The sequence below is a fragment of the Eublepharis macularius genome, chromosome 13 (genome assembly GCF_028583425.1).
Source record: "Eublepharis macularius isolate TG4126 chromosome 13, MPM_Emac_v1.0, whole genome shotgun sequence".
Classification (NCBI taxonomy): domain Eukaryota; kingdom Metazoa; phylum Chordata; class Lepidosauria; order Squamata; family Eublepharidae; genus Eublepharis; species Eublepharis macularius.
This window is the reverse complement of record NC_072802.1, coordinates 2,905,625-2,925,391: the sequence shown is the minus strand read 5'-3', so window position 1 is coordinate 2,925,391 and position 19,767 is coordinate 2,905,625. Positions and strand designations below refer to the sequence as shown.

The 19,767-nt window shown below is 49.1% G+C and overlaps 1 protein-coding gene across 1 annotated transcript in view; it reads right to left on the bottom strand.

Moving 5' to 3' along the window:
• The window catches only part of NALF2 (NALCN channel auxiliary factor 2), a 118,312-nt gene extending 102,210 nt beyond the window's left edge, over nucleotides 1–16,102 (bottom strand). The window contains exon 1 of the mRNA XM_054996430.1: nucleotides 15,392–16,102. Coding sequence (XP_054852405.1) covers nucleotides 15,392–16,102 — 711 coding nt within the window. The remainder of the gene's footprint in view (nucleotides 1–15,391) is intronic.
• Between the last annotated feature and the right edge of the window lie 3,665 nt (nucleotides 16,103–19,767).

Sequence of the window (19,767 nt, the reverse complement as noted above, 5' to 3'; positions counted from 1 at the left end):
CCAAAGAGAGTCAAGGTACCTCATGCTATTATTACAATACCACCATGAACACCGCTGTCTAGTCAAAGGCAGTGTCACAAATATGACAAGCTGAAACATTTTGCTGCAGTTCGTAGGTCACAAAGACAATCACTTAGAAAAATTACACCATCCCAGTACCCAAATCCAAAGGCAAAAAAGAATATTAATGCCGTTAATGCTAACCCAACAGATGGATCTGGAGCCCACATGCCTCCATGTGATGAACACCATAGCACTAAAAAACAAGATGACATCTATACTTTCCCCATTTCTTCAGCTCAGAAGGCACAAAATGAGAACAGAGTTCAACCATGACACACAACAGAGCCCGTTGTAAAAATGAAAACAACGGGCTCTAGCAGCGGGGCCTTGAGAGGGGTTGCAGAGCTGGCGGGGAGGAAGAGCACAGCACAGGTGGTGGGAAGGCCGCACGGGGGAAGTCTCCCGCACTACGTCTCCCCGCCAGCTCCATGGCCCCCTCAGAGGTCTGCCCCCGCCAATTCACTTTTTATGCTGGCGCAGTTGCACAGAAGGGGCCCTCAGCACACCTGCGCCAGGATAAAAAGTGAGTCGTTGGAAACTTGCAAAACAAAGCCATAAATCCGTGAGAAATGACAGGAAGAGTTAAGATACTAGATCACTATTGGTCCAGTCTCTGATAAAGAAACATTAATCTAGATGGAGTCCACTATTTTTAATCAGCTGTCAAAAGATTAAAGCGCACCTGTTTTAGTTACCTAACACTCTAAAAAAAATGCACAGACAGTTCATGAAAAGTTTAGAAGTTCACCTAGAATACAAGCCGTTACTAAGCTTAGTATTGATTAGTATAATGTACTTTAATCTATATTATTACAACAGGGGAGCAAATGTTAGAACAAGTTAACAGTTTTGCTAATTACGGGTTTACTTCTAGCCAAATTTGTGAGGGAAGACCCATCTTGGGAATGCTTGAAATAAGGCTCTGATAACTTCTAGTGCTATTACTTGGTTTTTCTACATTAAGAGGGTTCAAGAAGCCACAGATGCAGATCCCCGTCTGCAGCATGTAATCACATGCAGTGTAATTTCTGCAGTGTCTTTCATGTTCTTTTATTCTTGTTTGGATGCTACGCTTTGTGGTCCCGATGTAAACTTGTCCACAGCTGCAGACTTGGACAACCTGAAAAATCAGCAGTGGCTGAACATAGCCTAACTCAAACAGGGCACAGTATCTTATTCCAGGACACCAAAATACTGGACAACACTTCCAACTACTTTGTCAGACTGCACAGGGAAGCCATTGAAATTCACAAGCGTAAGCAAAACTACAACAGGAAAGAAGAAACCTTAAGAATGAACAGAGCATGGTTTCCAGTTCTGAAAAACACCAGGCTAACAAAACACTCTATACCCGACAATAGCCCTGCAGAGAAGATTCGCACATCAAGTACCAATCCATATGCAAAAGAACCTCCTCAGGATACAGTGAAGCCTCCCACCATTAGCATTCCACACCCTGGGAAACTCTTACAGGATGACTCAGCTCAGTCCCACCCCTCCCGAGTAGATACAAATGACCTGCCAACATCTTTTCCACACTGTGACACTGAGAGATCTCTGTATTTTGGTGCCACACCTCTGAAGATGCCAGCCACAGCTGCTGGCGAAACGTCAGGAACTACAATGCCAAGACCACGGCAATACAGCCCGGAAAACCCACAACAACCATACATATTTATTATTTTTATACATAGAAACTCAAACAAAAAACAATTCCTCCACCATTTGATCACAACATATGTTAAACGAAAGTCTCTAGATCCAACGTCACCCAGCTCCAAAGGTAACAGGCACAGCAACCAGGAAAAACAAGACAAGCCACCCAAACCAAGTTTACAGTTCTTGTGTAAAAATTACTATCAAGGAGAAAAACTCCAGTCATATATCTTGCCAGCTGAAGAGCAATTATCTTGCAACTTGTGTGTAATATCAAAGTCTCCTAACAAAATTCCTAGGTAAATAGTCCTGTTTCACATCCTTCATCAAAGTAACTACGTATTTGGACATCCAATACATACCAAATTGCCAGAACTCACAGTTCCGCTTCATGATAACAAAATGTGCACAAAAGACACAGCAACAAGAGAAAGGATAAAAGAGAATGCAGAAAAGCGTAGAAAAGCGCAGGCAGTCATAAAAATAGGGGTCTCTGTCTTAGTGAGGAATTTATGGCCAAGAAATAAACTTTCCCTGCCATATATGTCTCATCCACATAGGGTTACAAGAATACAAAGGACCACCTGAAATGTTTTCCCTTTTAAAATCCTGAGGGGACCTCATTACGTGCCTCTGGCTGAAGATGACCTGGAGCTATAGGAACTGAGCACAACAAACAATATGGCTCCATGTCCCACACCAACAGATTCTGCCCCTCAATCTGTGGGGCGTGGAGCCCTCAAGGTTTCCACAGCAGACAAATCAAAAAAGTCCAGAACATTTTAAAGATTATCTTATGACTTAGTATTCTAGGAACTATCTGTCCGGAAGGAGCATGTTTTGGTATCTAAAATAGTGCAATGTATTAACAACAGTTTGGGATATTTTTTAGTTACATTAAAGAACAGTTTTGTTTTGTGGGAGGAAAGGAGGGTGTAACAGTCATTAGTCCGTTCCATATTTTATATTAATTCCAGGGCACTAGAAAATGGAGCTATTCCAGCCCGGCTTTTACTCCTGTCTCTGAGTAAGCAGGCTAGAGAAACTGCTATGAAATATTCTGTTAGGCCTTGTGTGTCTTCATTCATTTCTCCTAAATAAAGTTTCTCTGTGTTGATTAAGACCCACAGCATCTTCCTCGATAACTGCAGAGTCTTACACTAAAGCACTGCAGAGTATCTACAGCCAGCAGCCTTGGGGCAGTCAATGCAGCGGGTGAACTCGAAGGCAGAGAGGTGAGGACTGCAGGGGATCAGGAGGGGGGTGGGGGTGGTAGTAGCCGGGCTGGATCCCAAGTGCAATTACATAAGCAGCATAAGCCACACGGGAAGGGCAAATAAATTAACACTCGTATAAGACGTGAAAACAAAATTCATTCAAGAGTCAATAAAGTGCACAGTTAGATCAATACATTAACCATCCAGTAAATACATATAAGGAATACAGTGAAGGAAACGTATCTCAAAACGAAGCCGCTAAGATCAAGTTGTGAAATTCACAGTCCTTATGGCTGTATCGTTCAACAGGTATAGAAGCCAACAAACAACCCAGGTAAGTAAGTATCAGCAGTAAACAGATAAGAATCCAGTCATTCAAGGAAACGTTCTTTTTTTCTTTTCCAGGTGGTGTTGAGGGAGTCGGGACGCCCAAGAAGGACATTACCTGCCCGCCGGACAATCAGGGCCGGCAGAGGTACCTGATGTTTTGTGCGAAACTTCTTCGGGGCGGATACACATTTCAGCAGACATTTCAAGGTGCAATTTACAAAGCCATAAGGGGACAAAGAAAGAATCAGCAACAACAGTCAAAAATCAAAAGGCGGCAGCTCTGCAGAGGTGTGCAGATAACGTCCTTCTTGGGCGTCCTGACTCCCTCAACACCACCTGGAGAAGAAAAAAAGAACGTTTCCTTGAACGATTGGAGTCGTATCTGTTTACTGACTGATACGTACTTACCTGGGTTGTTTGTTGGATTCTATACCTGTTGAATGATACGACCATAAGGACACTGAATTTCACAACTTGATCTTAGCGGCTTCGTTTTGAGATACGTTTGCTTCACTGTATTCCTTATATGTATTTACAGGATGGTTAATGTATTGATCTAACTGTGCACTTTATTGACTCTTGAATGAATTTTGTTTTCACTTCTTAGATGAGTGTTAATTTATTTGCCCCTCACGTGTGGCTTATACCTGCTTATTTAGTTGGCCTTCTTTGTGAGGGAGCCTCTCTGTTGCTACTCGGTAGAGCTGCGGTGCTGCAGCTGCCACAGTCCCCAAGGGAGTGGGGGACTCAGAGCTCCTGTTAGGTCCCTGGGCACAGGGCCTGCAGCCAGCACAGCACACCTCCACCTCCGCTTCCCTGTGGTGGCTTGAGACCAGCCCTGAGTGAAGATATGCTGTGCCGTGGGCCTGGGAGCATCTGTGGCATCGGATGCCGGGGTCCGGAGGAGTGAGTGGCTCTTGACAGTGACAAGAAGATGGGCAGTCTGTGCCCCCATGCAGATCCCGGTCCCAGTCAATCCCCTCTTGCTCTGCGCTGGCTGGAGTGGCCTGGCATGTGCCCGAATGGCGCTCTCAGCAGTTCGACTTGTCTACCAGGAAATGACTCCAGCAATGAACCCCAAGCATCACTGGCCAGGCATGCTCCCCTTGTCCTCTCCCACTCCACATCCCTGGGGGTGGCAGCCTTTGTACCACATGGGATGTGCTTCTGGCTGGCCCTGTTTGGGGTTACCCCTGATGTGCAGGTTACGGGGGCCCCTTCCACTTGTCCTATAAGTCTGCTACCCTGTTATTGTTTGACAGTGCCCTGTGCCTTTAAGAGGTGGAGTGTGTGCCACAGACATGGCCCCACAGTGCATAGCCCCACCTTTTCTTTGCCCCTCGGCAGGTGTGCAGAGCTGGGTCCCTGTTGCTGCAACTCTGTCCTTGGTTCTCTCCTCTGGTCCATCACAGTCACACCATTGCATTCTGAGTGCAACAGCATGACTGCTCGGGACGCTGGTGCAGCCACAGCCCATGCTCTCCTCCTCTTGCTCTTTTGGCTGCCTCCTGGCCTCTGCTGAAACCCCTTGGGAAGCTAACTAGCAGTGCCGCAAGGCTGCCAGTGGCCTCTGCCACGGCAACCCGCAGGACAGTGCTGCACTTTTTGGCTCAAGTGCTACCTATGGATTGGCACCCCCCAAAAAAAAATCCAGGTGATCCAGATCTGAGTTTCAGGGATACAAAAATGTTTTGGTATCCCTGAAATCTGGGTCAGATTCTGTAATCCAGTTAGAGAATCCAGAAAACTATCTGGAAGATTGGGAGGGTCATTTTTCAAGCAAACTCCACCAAAGTTGCAGGGAACCTACTCCTGGCGGTCAACTAAAGACCCTCAAGTTTCAGCAAGTCTGGACCCCAGGCTCCAATTCCATGAGCTCCTGAACAAGCTGGGATGGATGGAATGGAAATGCTGCCTCCTGACCCTTGCCAGCCTTGCACTGCTCTCCTGCCATGGCACACAGCTCCACGCACGCCTCAGCCCGCTCCCTCCCACCGCTGCCTTCTTGCCCGCATTGCTGCTGCTCTCTGTCTTGCGCTGCCACGCTTTCTCATGTGCCACTGCTGCTCTGCCTCTGCTGCAGCTGAGTAATCTGGCCCAGCAGAGTTCAGCCCCCCGGATCCGATCCAGGATTCTCTACTGTGATCTGGAATAGCCAGATTGTATCAGGTTGGCATAAATCTGGCTACAGAACCAGATCACGAATCCTGGCTCACACACCCCTGGTGCTGACACCGATGAGCACTGCAGGTGTATCCTGTTTGTCATCTACTACAGTAAAATGGAATCAGAACTAGAGCTGAGCTTAAACTATACGTCAGCTTTGGTTTCCCTTTTGCAGAGGCTGGGGGACGGGGGGGGGGCATTTAAGGACTGAATTTTACCAGATTTACTGGGGACCTATTCCTAATTGTTTTCTAATGACTCCCCTCCCAAGTTTCATGAAGATTGGATTGGGGGGGGGCATTTTATACCCTCTCCAAGAAAGTGCCTCCAGCCACCTCCAATCTCCATGATTCCCTATGGGGGAAACTAGGGGCGCTATCTAGGGGGCTAGGGGAGCATTTTGCAAGCAAAATACACAGAATTTGCAAGTGACCTACTCCTAACTGTCCTCTAAAGACCCTCCATGTTTCAGCCACATGGGGAAGCCATGATCTATGTGTTTCTGCAGTGGTAGTCAGTTTTCATCCACAATAGAAACAAATGAGATGGCTGGGGACACCTTCTTTGGGGAGCCAAAAAAACGCCCCCTGGGGTCCAATCTTCATGAAGTACGGGAGGTTTTTAGAAGACAGTCAGGAGTGTGTAGTTTTTTTGCAAAATGCCTCCCCCCATCCCCCTAGATAGCCCCCATAGTTTTCCCCATAAGGAATAGTGGAGATTGGAGGTGGCTGAGGGCAAAGAGGCAGGAAACAGGGGTTCTGTCTGACAGCAAGAAATGCTGCTGTTGTAGCTCCCAAAGTTTACCGCACTGTGCAGTGTAGTGCAAGTCCCCCCCCCACCTGGCACCCATCTGACAGCCTTGAAGGGCTAGGAGGACAGCCCTCTAATCCATCAATGGATCAATCTTACATATAGACAAAAAAACGAGGAGTCTTTCCTGGGAACAATGGGGGCATTTGGAAAGTGGGCATTCCCCACCCCACTTTGCACAGATGCCCCTACTTCCTGGTGGGCCGAGCTGCAAGATCTTAGCAGAGGTGTGGAACACCTGCTTTTTAGCCACCCTCCCATCAGGAAACCCAGTAGGGGTTTTTCCCCTATGTCCAATGGAGTAAACAATTCTCCATCACAGAAAAGTTACAGAAGAAGGTTTGACCACATGCAAAGAGAAGGTGCATCATGGGATACCATCCCTCATCCGGGAGGAATGAGGAAGAAACCTGTCCCAGTCAGAGCACGGGGTCACATGCACTGTGTGACTGTGGTGTGCGAGCGAACAGGAAAGCAACAGAGAAACACGTGTAAGTGTGTTCACATGTCGTATGTGTATAATTTGTCTCATGTAGTTCGGCTGCCACTGGCCTGGGGAAAGAATCTGGCCAAACTGAATGGTTCTGCCTCCTGTATGCTGGACTGAGCCTGGGCCTAAATCAAACGTATGGACAGCAAAACAGGAAGTCCCCCAAGCCCAGAGTGCCCTGTTGTAAGAGCAACCTCTTTCCTTCACTTGCTTTCTGGAGTTGGCAGGTTACAGACAGGCTACTGCTTTCCCCTTCATAGAGCACACAGGGAGGGGAGAACGAGCGTGAGAATGGTGCCTGGTGAATTCTGTGGCACATCCACAGCTGAAAAAGAGCAAAACCTACCCAGATACTGTTGGGAAGAGAGCAGGCGTATCCCCTGAAAGAATCCCTTTACTTGGCTATTCACTGCTGCACTAGGAGTGTACGGCTCTTGGATGCGTCCCCTCCCCGGACACCGGAGTCTTTGGCATTCATGGTCCATGATGGGCACTCCATGATGCTGCCATGGGTCTGTGCACAGAACCACCCTGAGACCCACCTTCCAGCTATCTGAAAGCATTTTACAAATTGTAAAGAGTGAATCCTCCTTGTATAGTTTTTAATTTGGAGTACAGCTGTTTTTATTTACACGGTCTGCCAGTGCCCAGAGTAGAGAGATAAAATTACTGGAAATGTAAAAAACAAATGATCTCTCCCTTTAAAAAACAACAACAACAGAATTTGTGGGAAAGATGGACGTATATGACATACTTACCTTCCTATCAAACCTAAACTTCTTTTACTGATTTGACAGCATAATAATCATGTGTAACTTAGCATATAAAATTATACTATTTGCATATTTATGGAATTTAAAAGTAAAACTCTCTTCATATTCTGTAAGAAAAATTGCAAGCATACCAAATACTGAAAAAGAATTGTAACCTATGCTACCATAGCACATGTATCTTAATTTCTTCCATTTGAATGGTATAAAAAAAATCAAAATTGAAGTTAAAAAAACACATTCCGTAGTAAACAAAAGGAAGTGGACAGAAACTCTCTCATACAGTCACGAAAGGTAGGTCTGCCAGCATATTTAGACATTGTCAAACTTGATAATACAGACAAAACTGAACTCTTTAATAATGCATTATAATTAGTGCTGTATATTTAGAACCTCTTATGCAAAATCACGATGGACCATCTGATGTCAGTAAGACTTCCCTGCTATTATCCACCCCAAACCATGAGGCCATTGAGTCTGTGGCTAAATTCCTCCGCTGTGCATCCAAGAGGAGAGGATTGGTTTAAATGTTCAGGTGACGGTGGTCTTGTCTTCCTGCTGACTGGGCATGTTCACATTGTTATGCCCATAAAGGTATTCTTAAATGGAATGGCATTATAATTAAAGACATCACAGCGTAACTGTTGCCAAGATTTACATCTGAACATTCGAGTATATTTGAAAATGTTGCATATGTCTACAGTATAGATAGGAATTATTAACTGTTTTATGTAACAATTCTTACGCTGCATATTTTGAGTAAAAGCTTATCTTTCATTTCACTCATGCCACAAGGGGAAAAATGCACAGGAATTTTTGTTTTCATAAATTTCTCAATTAATTGGAAAATTTGAAAAAGTCCATAAACCTTTTCATGCTATACATTTGGAATGAATGAAATGCTTTGACAAGGTTTTTCTCACAAAAAAGTGAAAGTATTTCATTTTTCCAATGCTCTCCATAATGTCTGTCCTGATTTTTCCATTAGAAAACTGAGAAAGTTCTAAGATTCTTTTCATGTTGTTTGTAACATTTTGCAAGGAATTAAGTTTGTGTGTTTTATTTCTGCTTACCAATGTGTTTTTTTTTTAATTTACTATGAGTTTAGAGATGCAGGCCTCTGAGGAAAGGAAGGGGGCTAGATGAGCGAGTGCAGCATAGACAGTAGCTGTACCTGAGGGGACAGAGTGAACTGCAGTTTTTAGGGAGTGTTGAGGGAATGGTTTTCAGTCACCCTTTGAATATATTAAAGAGAGGTTATTTTAGTTAAGTTAAACAACCTGTTTGTTTAACTTTAACTGTTTGTTTAACTGAGACAAACTTTAACTGTTTGTTTAACTGAGAGTCTGTGTTTACCTGAGCAAGAGCTTAATCTTATCTGGTTCAGGCAAGCTGTGTGGGAAGGCCTGAGTGAATCTATGTGGATTAGACGAAAGTTTATACTGTTAGCGAAGAGCTGTATGGAAAATTGGTCTGTGTGACTGGGTTTGTGAATATATGTCTTTGAAAACCACCAAGCTTCAGAAGTATTCTGAAACCAATACGCTTATAAAAACTCTGCAACCATCACACTTATGTACTTACAAATAAATTCTACTTGTGTTTAGGAAAAAAAAGATCCCTTTTTTACCTCACAGCCATCCTCACATGATGTCCATTCTGTCAAACTATCATCTACAACAAGCCTTTCCTATATTACCAGTTAAACTGAGGAGGTCTAAGGCGAAAGCTTTTGATGGCAGGGGAAACCTGGAGATGTGAACACTAACGATTTGCGGGGGGTGGCACTTATGCTAGGAAACATTAACCTGGAGGGAAGTAAAGAAACAAAAACTTCAGGGCATATAACTCATGGCTTCCAATGTCTCTACACTAATGCACAGAGTATGGGAAACAAGCAGGAGGAACTTGAAGCCCTAATACAGGAAGGGGACTATGACATAATAGGCATTACTGAAAACTTGCTGGAATGACACTCACAATTGGAATACTAGGATTGAGGGATACAACTTGTTTCAAAGGAACAGACAAATAAGGAACAGGGGAAGAGTAGCTTTATATGTAAAGGATGTATATATTTATTAGGAAGCATGGAAGTTCAGTTGAGAGTCTCTGGGTAAAAATAAAAGGAATAAGAAATAATAGTGATACTATGGTGGGGGTCTGCTATAGACCAACTAGCCAGGCAGAGGACTTGGATGAGACACTCCTAGAACAAGTTACAGTGTTTGCAAAGAGACGGGACGCCGTGGTCATGGTGGATTTCAATTACCCAGATATCTGCTGAAAGTCTAACTCTGTTAAAAATGAAAGGTCAAATAAATTCCTGACTTGTCTTGCTGACAACTTCATTTTTCAGAAAGTAGAGAGGGAAGCAAGGGGTTCGGCTATCTTAGACTTGATACCAACAGGGAAGAACTGGTTGACGAGGTGAAAGTAGGGGCACCCTGGGTAGCAGAGAGTGACCATGTAATTTTGGAATTTATAGTCTTGGGGAAGGGAAAAGTTGTACGTAGTCAGACATATAGGTTGGACTTCAGGAAAGCAAATTTTAACAAACTGAGAGCTATGCTTGGTAGAATCCCATGGTCAGAAATCCCATGGTCAGAAATACTTAAGGAGAAGGGAGTTCAAGAGGGGTGGGAGTTTCTTCGAAGTGAAATATTGAAAGCACAATCACAAACGATTCCTATGAGAAGGAAAAATGAGAGGACCCTAAAGAAGTCAAGGTGACATCTTAAACAACTTTCTAATGAATTGATACATAAAAATGACTCATTTAGGAAATGGAAGGAGGGCCTTATAACCAAGGAAGAATGTAGACAAATAATCTATGCTTGTAGAGAGAATGTTAAAAAAAGCTAAAGCTCAGTATGAGCTTGGGCTAGCAAGAGATGCTAAAAACAACAAAAAAGGGTTCTTTGCTTATGTTCAAAGTAAGAAAAAGAGCAAGGACATGGTAGGCCCATTGCAGGGACAGGGAAGTGAAATTGTAACAAGCGATGAAGAGAGGGCAGAACTGCTCAATTCCTACTTTTCCTCAGTCTTCTCCTGCGAGGGAAATGGTGCTCAACAGGGCAATAATAGAACACATGATGGGGGAAGGGAGTTACAGCCTAGGATCAGCATAGAGGTAGTACAGAAACACTTAGATTCTTTAAATGGAACTAAGTCCTCAGGGCCAGATGAATTTTACTTAAAGATACTAAAAGAACTAACAAGTGTAATTTCTGAGCCTCCGTCCATTATTTCTGAGAATTCTTGGAAATCAGGGGGGGTGCCAGAAGATTGGAGGCGGGCAAATGTTGTCCCCATCTTCAAGAACAGGAAAAAGGAGGATCCAGGTAACTACCAACTCATCAGCTTAGCATCTATACCTGATAAAGTTTTGGAACAAATCATCAAACAAGAACAAGTCATGTCAGACTAACCTTATCTGTTTTTTTGAGAAAGTTACTACCTTGCTGGATCAAGGAAATGCTGTAGACATAGTTTATCTTGATATCAGTAAGGCTTTTGATAAGGTTCCATATAATATTCTTGTTGACAAGCTGATAAACTGTGGCTTGTATTCTATTAGAGTTAGGTGGATCTGTAACTGGTTGACAGATCACACCCAAAGTGTGCTTGTTAATGGTTCCTCATTCTCTTGGAAATGAGTGACGAGTCAGCAGTGTGATGTGGTAGCTAAAAAGGCAAATGCAGTTTTGGGCTGTATCAATAGAAGCATAATGTCCAGATCCCGAGAAGTGATGGTATCGCTCTACTCTGCTCTGCTTAGTCCTCACCTAGAGTATTGTGTTCAGTTTTGGACACCACAATTTAAGGATATAGACAAGCTGGAACGTGTCCAGAGGAGGGCAACGAAGATGGTGAGGGGTCTGGAGACCAAGTTCTGTGAGGAAAAGTTGAAGGGGCTCGTTATGTTTAGCCTGGAGAGGCGATGACTGAGAGGTGATATGATAACCATCTTCAAGTACTTGAAGGACTGTCATATAGAGAATGGCGTGGAGTTGTTTTCTATTGCCCCAGCATTTCGGACCAGAACCAACGGCTTGAAATTAAAACAAAAGAGTTTTTGGCTAAACATTAGGAAGAACTTCCAGACAGTTAAGAGTGATCTTTCAGTGGAACAGGCTTCCTTGGGAGGTGGTAGGCTCCCCTTCTTTGGAGGTTTTTAAGCAGAGGCTAGATGGCCACCTGACAGCAATGCTGATTCTGTGAACCCAATGCTGAGAGGGAGGGCAGGAAGGGTTACACCAGAGCTTAATTCTCGTGGCCCTTTCTTACATGCCCAGGGCAATGCCAGTCACCACAGTTTTCCCCAGGACAGTTTGGCTAGGGATCCTGGAGATCTTTTGCCATCTTCTGGGCATGAAGCAGGGCCCCCCTGCGTGTGTGTGTGTTTGGTGGGGGGGGTAGTTGTGAATTTCCTGCACTCTGCTGGGGATTGGACTAGATGACCCTGGAGATCCCTTCCAACCCTATCATTCTATGATTCTTTGAAGGATGAGCATGTGTCACTGGACACCAAGATCAAGATAATCTACTCTATGGTATTCCCCTATGTATGCATGTGAAAGCTGGACAGTGAGGCAAGCTGACAGGAAGAAATCTGATTCATTTGAAATGTGGGACTGGAGAAGATGGAAGGCCTAAAAGACAAATACTTGGGTTCTGGATCAAATTTTTCCTAGAAGCTACTCTAACAAAACTGAGGCTAATGTACTTTGGTCACATCATGAGAAGACAAGACTCTCTGGAAAATACAATAATGGTAGGAAAGATAGAAGGCGGTAGGTAAAATGGCTGGAAATGAAGAAATTGACATTGAAGCCAGGCAAAACAGAAGTGATGTCCACTAAGAAGTCAGAGATCTTGAAAGACATCTTATTCCCTACTTTCAAAGGAGTCCATCTGACCCTTGTAGATTCAGTTAAGAAGCCTATGGGTTATGCTGGATCCAGCGCTACTGCTAGAAAAGGCAACTGCAAAAAATGCTTTCTGCAATCTCACTCTAGCCTGGAAGATGGCTTCTTACCTCGACATGGTCAATCTGGCCACCTGATGTTGCGTGTGTGTGTGTGTGTGTGTGTGTGTGCGCGCGCGTGTGTGTGGTGCCCTCAAGTCATAGCTGACTTATGGTGACCCCTGGCAGGGTTTTCATGGCAAGAGACTACCAGAGGTGGCTTGCCATTGCCTGCCTTTGCAGCCCTGGTCTTTGCTGGAGGTCTCCCATCCAATTACTAACCAAGGCCAACTTGCTTAGCTTCTGAGATCTGACGAGATCAGGCTCACCTGAGCTATCCAGTCAGGGTCCACCTGATGTTACCACTATGGTAACATCAAGACTTGTCTATTATAATGCAGTATACATACGTCTCCAGTCTAAGTCAACTAGGCAACTCCAGTTGGAGCAGAACGCTGCAGCTCGGCTGTTATCAGAAGTCAGCAGGAGCATGACCATTGCTCCTGTTCTGCAGTCACTCCATTGGCTACCTATCAGTTACTGGGCTTAATTCAAGGTTATTAGCTATCACATGCCTTGATCCAGCATACCTACAGGGCCACCTCCCTCCCTTTGTTCCTCCACGGCAGCTTCACTCATCTGAACAGGGTCTCCTGCAGCTGCCACCTTGCACACGGGCAAAATCAACAGCTACCCATACATGGGCTTTCTCTGTGGTGGCCCCCACCCTATGGAACAGCCTACCTAAAGAGGTCAGGAAAACCTCCACTCTCCTGGCGTTTTGCAAGTGATGCAGAATAGAGACCACGGACTTAACTAGTACATACTACCTGTTGCCTTATCTGTTGCTTTAAGTATGACCCTGCTGGGCTGTTCTCTGTTGTTTAATGACAGTCTTAGAACTGCATATGCTTCAGTATTTCCTCAATTCTGTACTGTGTTTTTGCTGATGTTATGTCGTTGTAAACTTGCATGTATTTACCTTACGGCATTGTTTATTGAAAAGTCCTTGATACTAACTGCACTAATCTCACACTATGTAGTCCACCTTGAGTCTCAGTAGGAACTACGGACCACACACATCATAACTAAATAAATAAATGCAGTGCGGCCACAGTAAGGGAAGCCACTTTTTCAGAGTTCTAAGGTTCCAGTTTCAATGCAGAAAAAAAAGCAGTTGTGTGGTACATAAGAGATCCAAAGAGCAAGGACAGGGGCTTATTATTTGTGCCTTTTAATGGTCCTAATCTATTATGGCATGCTATTGTTTGTGTATTTTTATAGTACTGCTGCTATAGGATTTCTGAACTTGGTTTTCCTCAAAAAACATTTCAAGGGAAGAAAGCACATAGAAATGGTCACTGAGTACCATATACACAGAACAGAAATGGTCGCAACATCTGTGTGGGGTCTCACTCACAGCTACCAGTGGGGTGCACGTTTGTCCTATTCTTGCCCCAAAGCGGTAATGTTTGCCTTGAGGAAGAATGAGAAGGGGCTGCTCCCATGTCAACAGGCAGGAGGGTGAGGCATTGGTGTGTGACTGACTGCATGATCCCCAGCTGAGGAACGTGGAGGCTGAGGCTTGGGGTCAAGACCTAAGGGAAGCACCGCCCACACACCCCTGGACACGCGGTTCTAATCTCACCCTTCATGCAAGTGGTCTGTAAGCTGAAACATCTCAGGCTCAGGATATGTAACAAAGATGCGTACCAGCAGCCATGGTTTGTAACTATTACTTTCTTTAGAACCACACGTCCCACATGACATGTTTGGATGCGTTAAACAGCACAGGACAAGGAAAGTTAACCTACACACACACACAACACACACACACACACATACCCCCACAACTCTGCTCTGAATTTGCCGTTTGCAGTGAAAGTGCTGGGAAGATCTATTCAGAAATATCCTGCTACGTCCCCCGGTTTGGCCCTCATGCATTTCCATCACCTGTCCTAAGGAATTTTTCAACAGAGAAATCTCAATATTCCAAACTAAAACTCCCAGGACCCTGAAAAAAGCCATAAAGTAGAACAGAATTTACTTTGTTTCCTTGTATAAGCAGGACCTTGGTCAGAACATGGATGCCACAGATTCAAGAAGAAAGACACTCTGAGAAGCTTGTTGGCCCAGAGGCCCTTGACCGCCACCCCCCCACCCCCACCCCCACCCCCACCCCGCATCAGCCGCTGCCCTTGGCTTGCAGCAAGTTACTCTTGCTTTTCCCTTAAACACAGTCTCTGTTCTGTTGTCCTTTTGGTGAAGCAGCCCTGCAAGGCTCAGACTGGGAACGCCATTGACACCCTCTCGAGATGCCCAGCATAAGCCACCGGAGAATGTGCCCATGTTTGAGAAGATGAGCGCGCCGGTAACTTCATTTGACGATCAAGATTAGGGCCCAGTAGCACCTTAACAACCAACTAGATTTCCCAGGTACCAGCTTTTGAGAGTCAGAGCTCCCTTTCTCAGAAATATACTTGGCCTTTAAGGTGCTATGGGACCGGAATCTTCCTCTTCTACCACTACTTGCAACTACCTTCGTTTTATGTTGCTCTTTGCTTCTCATCTTCTAGCCTTGTGTTTGCCTTCATTTAAACCACACTGCCAAGTACTGAGACAGGGAAAGGGAAAAAGTGCCTCCCCTGAGCAGATCACTCACCCAAGGCTGGTAAGGCCTGCCCTCAAGGGATCCGACAGGGGAGCCTTTGTAACCTCAGAGGCCGCGGCGGCCTGGTTCGTTTCCAAAATCCAGGTAGCCAAGGAAGGGCTGGCCGACCTTTGGCAGGGAAGAGTGCTTGGGAGTTGCCCCTGCAGCAGTGGGTGCCGCTTCCTCCCAAGGCCAGCCTGGAAGCCTGGGGGGGGGGAAGGGGGAGTGGGGGGGGGCTGAGCGAGGCCGAGGGGTCCGGCCCGTCCTTACCTTGCAGTCTCTTATGCAGGAGCGCACGGAATAGTCTTCGGCTTGCAAATATTTCTCCAGCAAGAGGTCGAACTCCTCGTATTTTTCCTGAGCGTGTTGGTCCAACCTCTGGTAAGCCTCCAGGCAGCTGCTACAGGCCTCTCCGCGCTGGGCTCCAGAGGCGGCGGCGGCGAGAAAGTCCACCAGGAGGCTGTCCAGGCTGCAGTCCAGGCTCTCCGGGCCGGCCATGCCCAGCAGCAGGTCCCAGATGGAGTAAGTCTCACAAAAGGGGAGGCTGAAGTTCGCGAAGTGTCTCTCCAGGAGCGCGGCTTGGGCGGCGGCGGCGGAGGGCCGCAGAGGCACGGGGGGCGCGGCGTCCGGCGGGCCCGGCCAGAAGCGGCCTCGGGCGCAGGCCAGGCTCAGCGCCGGGCGGCCGGCGGCGGCGGCGGCGGCGGGGCAGAGGGCGGCGGGCCCGCTGCGGTTGTGGGCCCGCCAGGCCGCCCAGGGCGCGGGCGGCGGGGCCGGGCCCCGGTCCTTGGAGCGCAGCTTGGCGGCGGCGCAGAGCCACAGATGGTCGGAGAGCAGCGCGGCGAAGAAGAGCAGCGAGGCCAGCGAGAGGCGCCAGCGCTGGGCCCGCTCGCCGTCGGCGCAGGGCTTGTCGGGCTGGCGCGGGGGGGCGCGGCGGGGCGGCCGGGCGGCTGCTCGGCGACGCATCCGAGGCCCGCGGCTCATACTGCGCGGGCGCGGCGCGGAGGGGGACGGGCCGGGCGGGGCGCCGCGCCGCGCCCCCTGCCCGCGAGGGTCACCTCCCTGCCCCCGCCGCGGCCCGGCCTGCCCGCGCGGGGACGCCGGCCGGGACCGGGACCGGGACGGGGACAGGGACGGGCGGCGGCGCCATGGCCGGCCCGGGCTCGGCCCGCCGCGCTCCTCGCCCGCCGCCGCCGCCGGCCCCGCGGGCGCCCCCAGCCTCCCGCCGCGGGGCTGCTAAGGGCTCCCGCCGGGCAGGGCATGGTGCTGCGCCGCCGCGCCGCCCCTCACCATGGCCGGCCCGGGCGAGACGAGGCCGCGCCGCGCCGCGCCGGCATCACCCGCTGCCCCCGCCCGCCCTGCCGCCCGCCTGCCTGCTCCGAGCGGCGGCGGCGGCGGCGGCGTCCCCCTCCGTCCCTCCGCCCGCCCGCCCGTCACCGCTGGGCCCTCGGCATGCTCGGCCCGACAGGCGGCCTGGCTGGCGCTCCGCGCTCCCTACTGGCCTCTCCTCCGGCACTTCTGGCGGGCCGCGTCCTGCCCGCTCGGGGCCCTCCCGGCGCGGAGGCCCTGCCCGGCCATCGCCCCGCCCCGGCCGCCCGCCCGCTCGCTCGCCCCGGCCGCCGCCTTCAGTCTGTCGCCATCTTCCGCTGCCGAGCGAGAGAGCGAGAACACCTTGAGCGGCGGAGCGCGGAGGGGCGGGAGCCGAGCCGAGCCGAGGGGCTGCCGGAGACGGACAGGCGCCTGCGCGCTCCTCCCCGCCGCGCCGCGCTGCGCCGCCCGCCCCGGCCGAGCCCTCGCGGCTGCCCGCTCCGCTCCGCCCCGCCGCGACAGGCCCGGCGGCGGGCGCGCTGGTGCTGAAGGACAGCGCCGGGAAGAGCTCCGCGGGAGGCAGCGGCGCCGCCGCCGCCCGGGACGCGACGGGCCCGACGAGCGGCGAGGGCGAGGGCGAGAGCGGGCCGGGAGTGCCGTCCGTGCTGGGGCGCAGGGCGGCCGAGCGCGCCATCCCGCCTCCACGCCCGCAGCCCTCGCGACGGAGCGGAGCGCCGAGGCGCGCCGAAGAGGAACGCGGGCAGCGGCCCCGGGGCGCCTCCTCTTCGCTCGGGCCGCCTTCCCCCGAGGCCCGGCCCGGCCCGCCACCTTCGCGGCGCCCTTCCCGCGCCCCGCTCGCAGCTGCAAAAGGCCGTCCAGTGGCGGGGCAGGCCCGGAGAGCGGCTGCCGGGCGGGCCGGGGCCTTCAGCCGCTCTTCTGCGCGACCGGAGCAGCGCGCCCCCCCCCCGCCCCGGGCTTCCTCCGCCTGCCTGCCGGCCTCTCTCTCCCCGCGGGGCGGCCGGTCGCCTGCGGCGCCGGGCTTGCCTCGAGCGCTGCTCGGCCGGGACTGCAAGCCAGCCGTTCCCTCCGTGCCGAGGCGAGGCTTTTTGCAGCCCCCCGAGCAGGACAGGAGTTCCTTGGGCAGGGACCGGCCCTCGCGGCCCCTTTGCGTCCCTGGCTGGTCAATGGAGCTGCAAGCAAGCCTTGAGCAGGACTTCCTTCACGCCTTGGGGGGGGGGGGGCAGGCAGGGAAGAAAAAACGGATCAGGGCCTGATTCAGATGAAGAAACCGGACGGCTGGTAGCTGGAAATGCACCCACAATCGCGGGTTCAGTTTGTTAAAGCGGCTTCCGAACAGAACCGGGAAACAAAACCTTCACTGCTTTGGTTTGGTTTTGACGGCACAGCAGCAGCAGCAGCAGCGCAGGCAGTCCCTGGCAGGCAGCAGCCTCTCCCTTAACAGCCACCAGCCGGTCAGATCCCTGGGGGAGAGACTGAGCCCTTGAGGGGCCTTACTCTGTTGGTGGAAGGGTGTGTGTGTGTGTGTGTGTGTGTGTGTGTGAGTGAGTGAGAGAGAGAGAGAGAGAGAGAGAGAGAGAGCACATTGTTCCGGAGTGCAGTTTTGTCTCCAGGGCCTTCTGGGCAATGGCAGTGGCCCTGAATGGCTCATCCTCAGAGGGATTGATTTGTAAGGGGGAGGGGAGCAGCAGGCCACACATTGCGATCAGCCTCAGCTCCCCGGTTTCTTTTTGTGTGCTTTTACACACAAGGCAAGGAAAGGCAGGCAAGCAACCTACATACAACATCCATGCGGGTATGAAAAGGGAGCATCTGAGCTGCAAAGGCTCATGTGTTTGGATGAGGGTGAAAATTGGAAATAATAAACAATTCTTTATGGAGAACCACACGGAGGAGGAGCCGGGCTGGGTGGGCCAGGGTGCTGCCCGTCCGTGGCCTGCTGCAGCTGCTGCTGCTGCACTTCACTTGGGTGCCGCCCCTGGGACCAAAGAAGTCCTCTAAAGATAGCAGGTTGAGGAGCACCGGGAGGAACTTCACCTTGCCCTGTCAGACTCCTGCCTGCTCTGAGCTCTTCTGATTCAAACTCTTCACCCAGTCTTAAATGATGTGGAGGTGGCAGGCACTGCACACAGTCATACCCACACATCCAAGTTTTTCCAGATCAGTATTCCACATGAAAGAACCCAGTCTGCTAAGACTCGACTGACTTCATTTTCTTTGTATTATTATTATTATTATTATTATTATTATTATTATTATTATATTGTTATCTGAAACACAACAATAAGCAGAGGTCACATGTTATTTTTGATTGGCCTATGCTAAGCTGATACAAGTTTCCACCGAAGGCCTAAGTATCAACCAGATATCGGGATAATATGTATGCTGTTCCAAGTAGCACCGTCTTTTGCAGTTCTGTAGGTATTATGTCAGAAAGCTGCAGTTTTCCCATATGAATTGCAACATTTTTCGAGATGGTTCCAAGTGCCCCATGACAATGGGAACTACTGTTGCATACTTCTTCCATAGTCAGAGGGTTTCTATTGCCAGATCTCTATATTTAATCATTTTTTCTTGTTCTTTTTCTTCAACTCTGGCATCCCCAAGAATGGCAATGTCGATTATCCAGATTTTTCGATTTTCCACAACTGTTATGTCTGGTGTATTATGTTCAAGGTGCCGATCAGTGTGAATTCTGAAATCCCACAAGATCTTGACTTGTTCATTTTCTAGCACCTTTTCCACCTGATGTTCCCATGAATTCTTTGATACTGGCAAGTTATACTTTTTACACAATGACCAATGAGTCAACTTTGCGACTCGATCATGTCTAGCTTGTTGGTCACAAAGCTGATTCATTGTTGTTGTTGTTGTTGTTATATTAAAACAAAAAGGAAATACAGAAAAAAGGGGGAAAGGGGGTCAATCAAGACAAATATACAACTGTGCGCTACAAGGATTGTTAAAATACAGATTACCAAAAATCATACCATTTATCAATATTAGAGTAGTAATTAAAATGATCATTTAGCCTAATTAGTATATGTTTTCCGACTTGTACTACACATACAGAATTCAAAACTATTCCTGCTTGTTATTTAATAATAAAAGACTCATCATTTCCAGCACAATCCTAAGGGGGGGGGGGAGTGCATAGGGAGAGAACCAAGGCTTATGTGGGCATAAGTGGCTCCTACGTGGGCACAAATGCCCTTCTGCCAGCGGAGGCACAAGGCGTGCTACCGCTGCTGTGCTGCGGTCGGCGGGAATGCCTGGCAGGTGGGCAGAGGTGGAGAAGTGGCGTAGGGCCCCACACCAGCGCA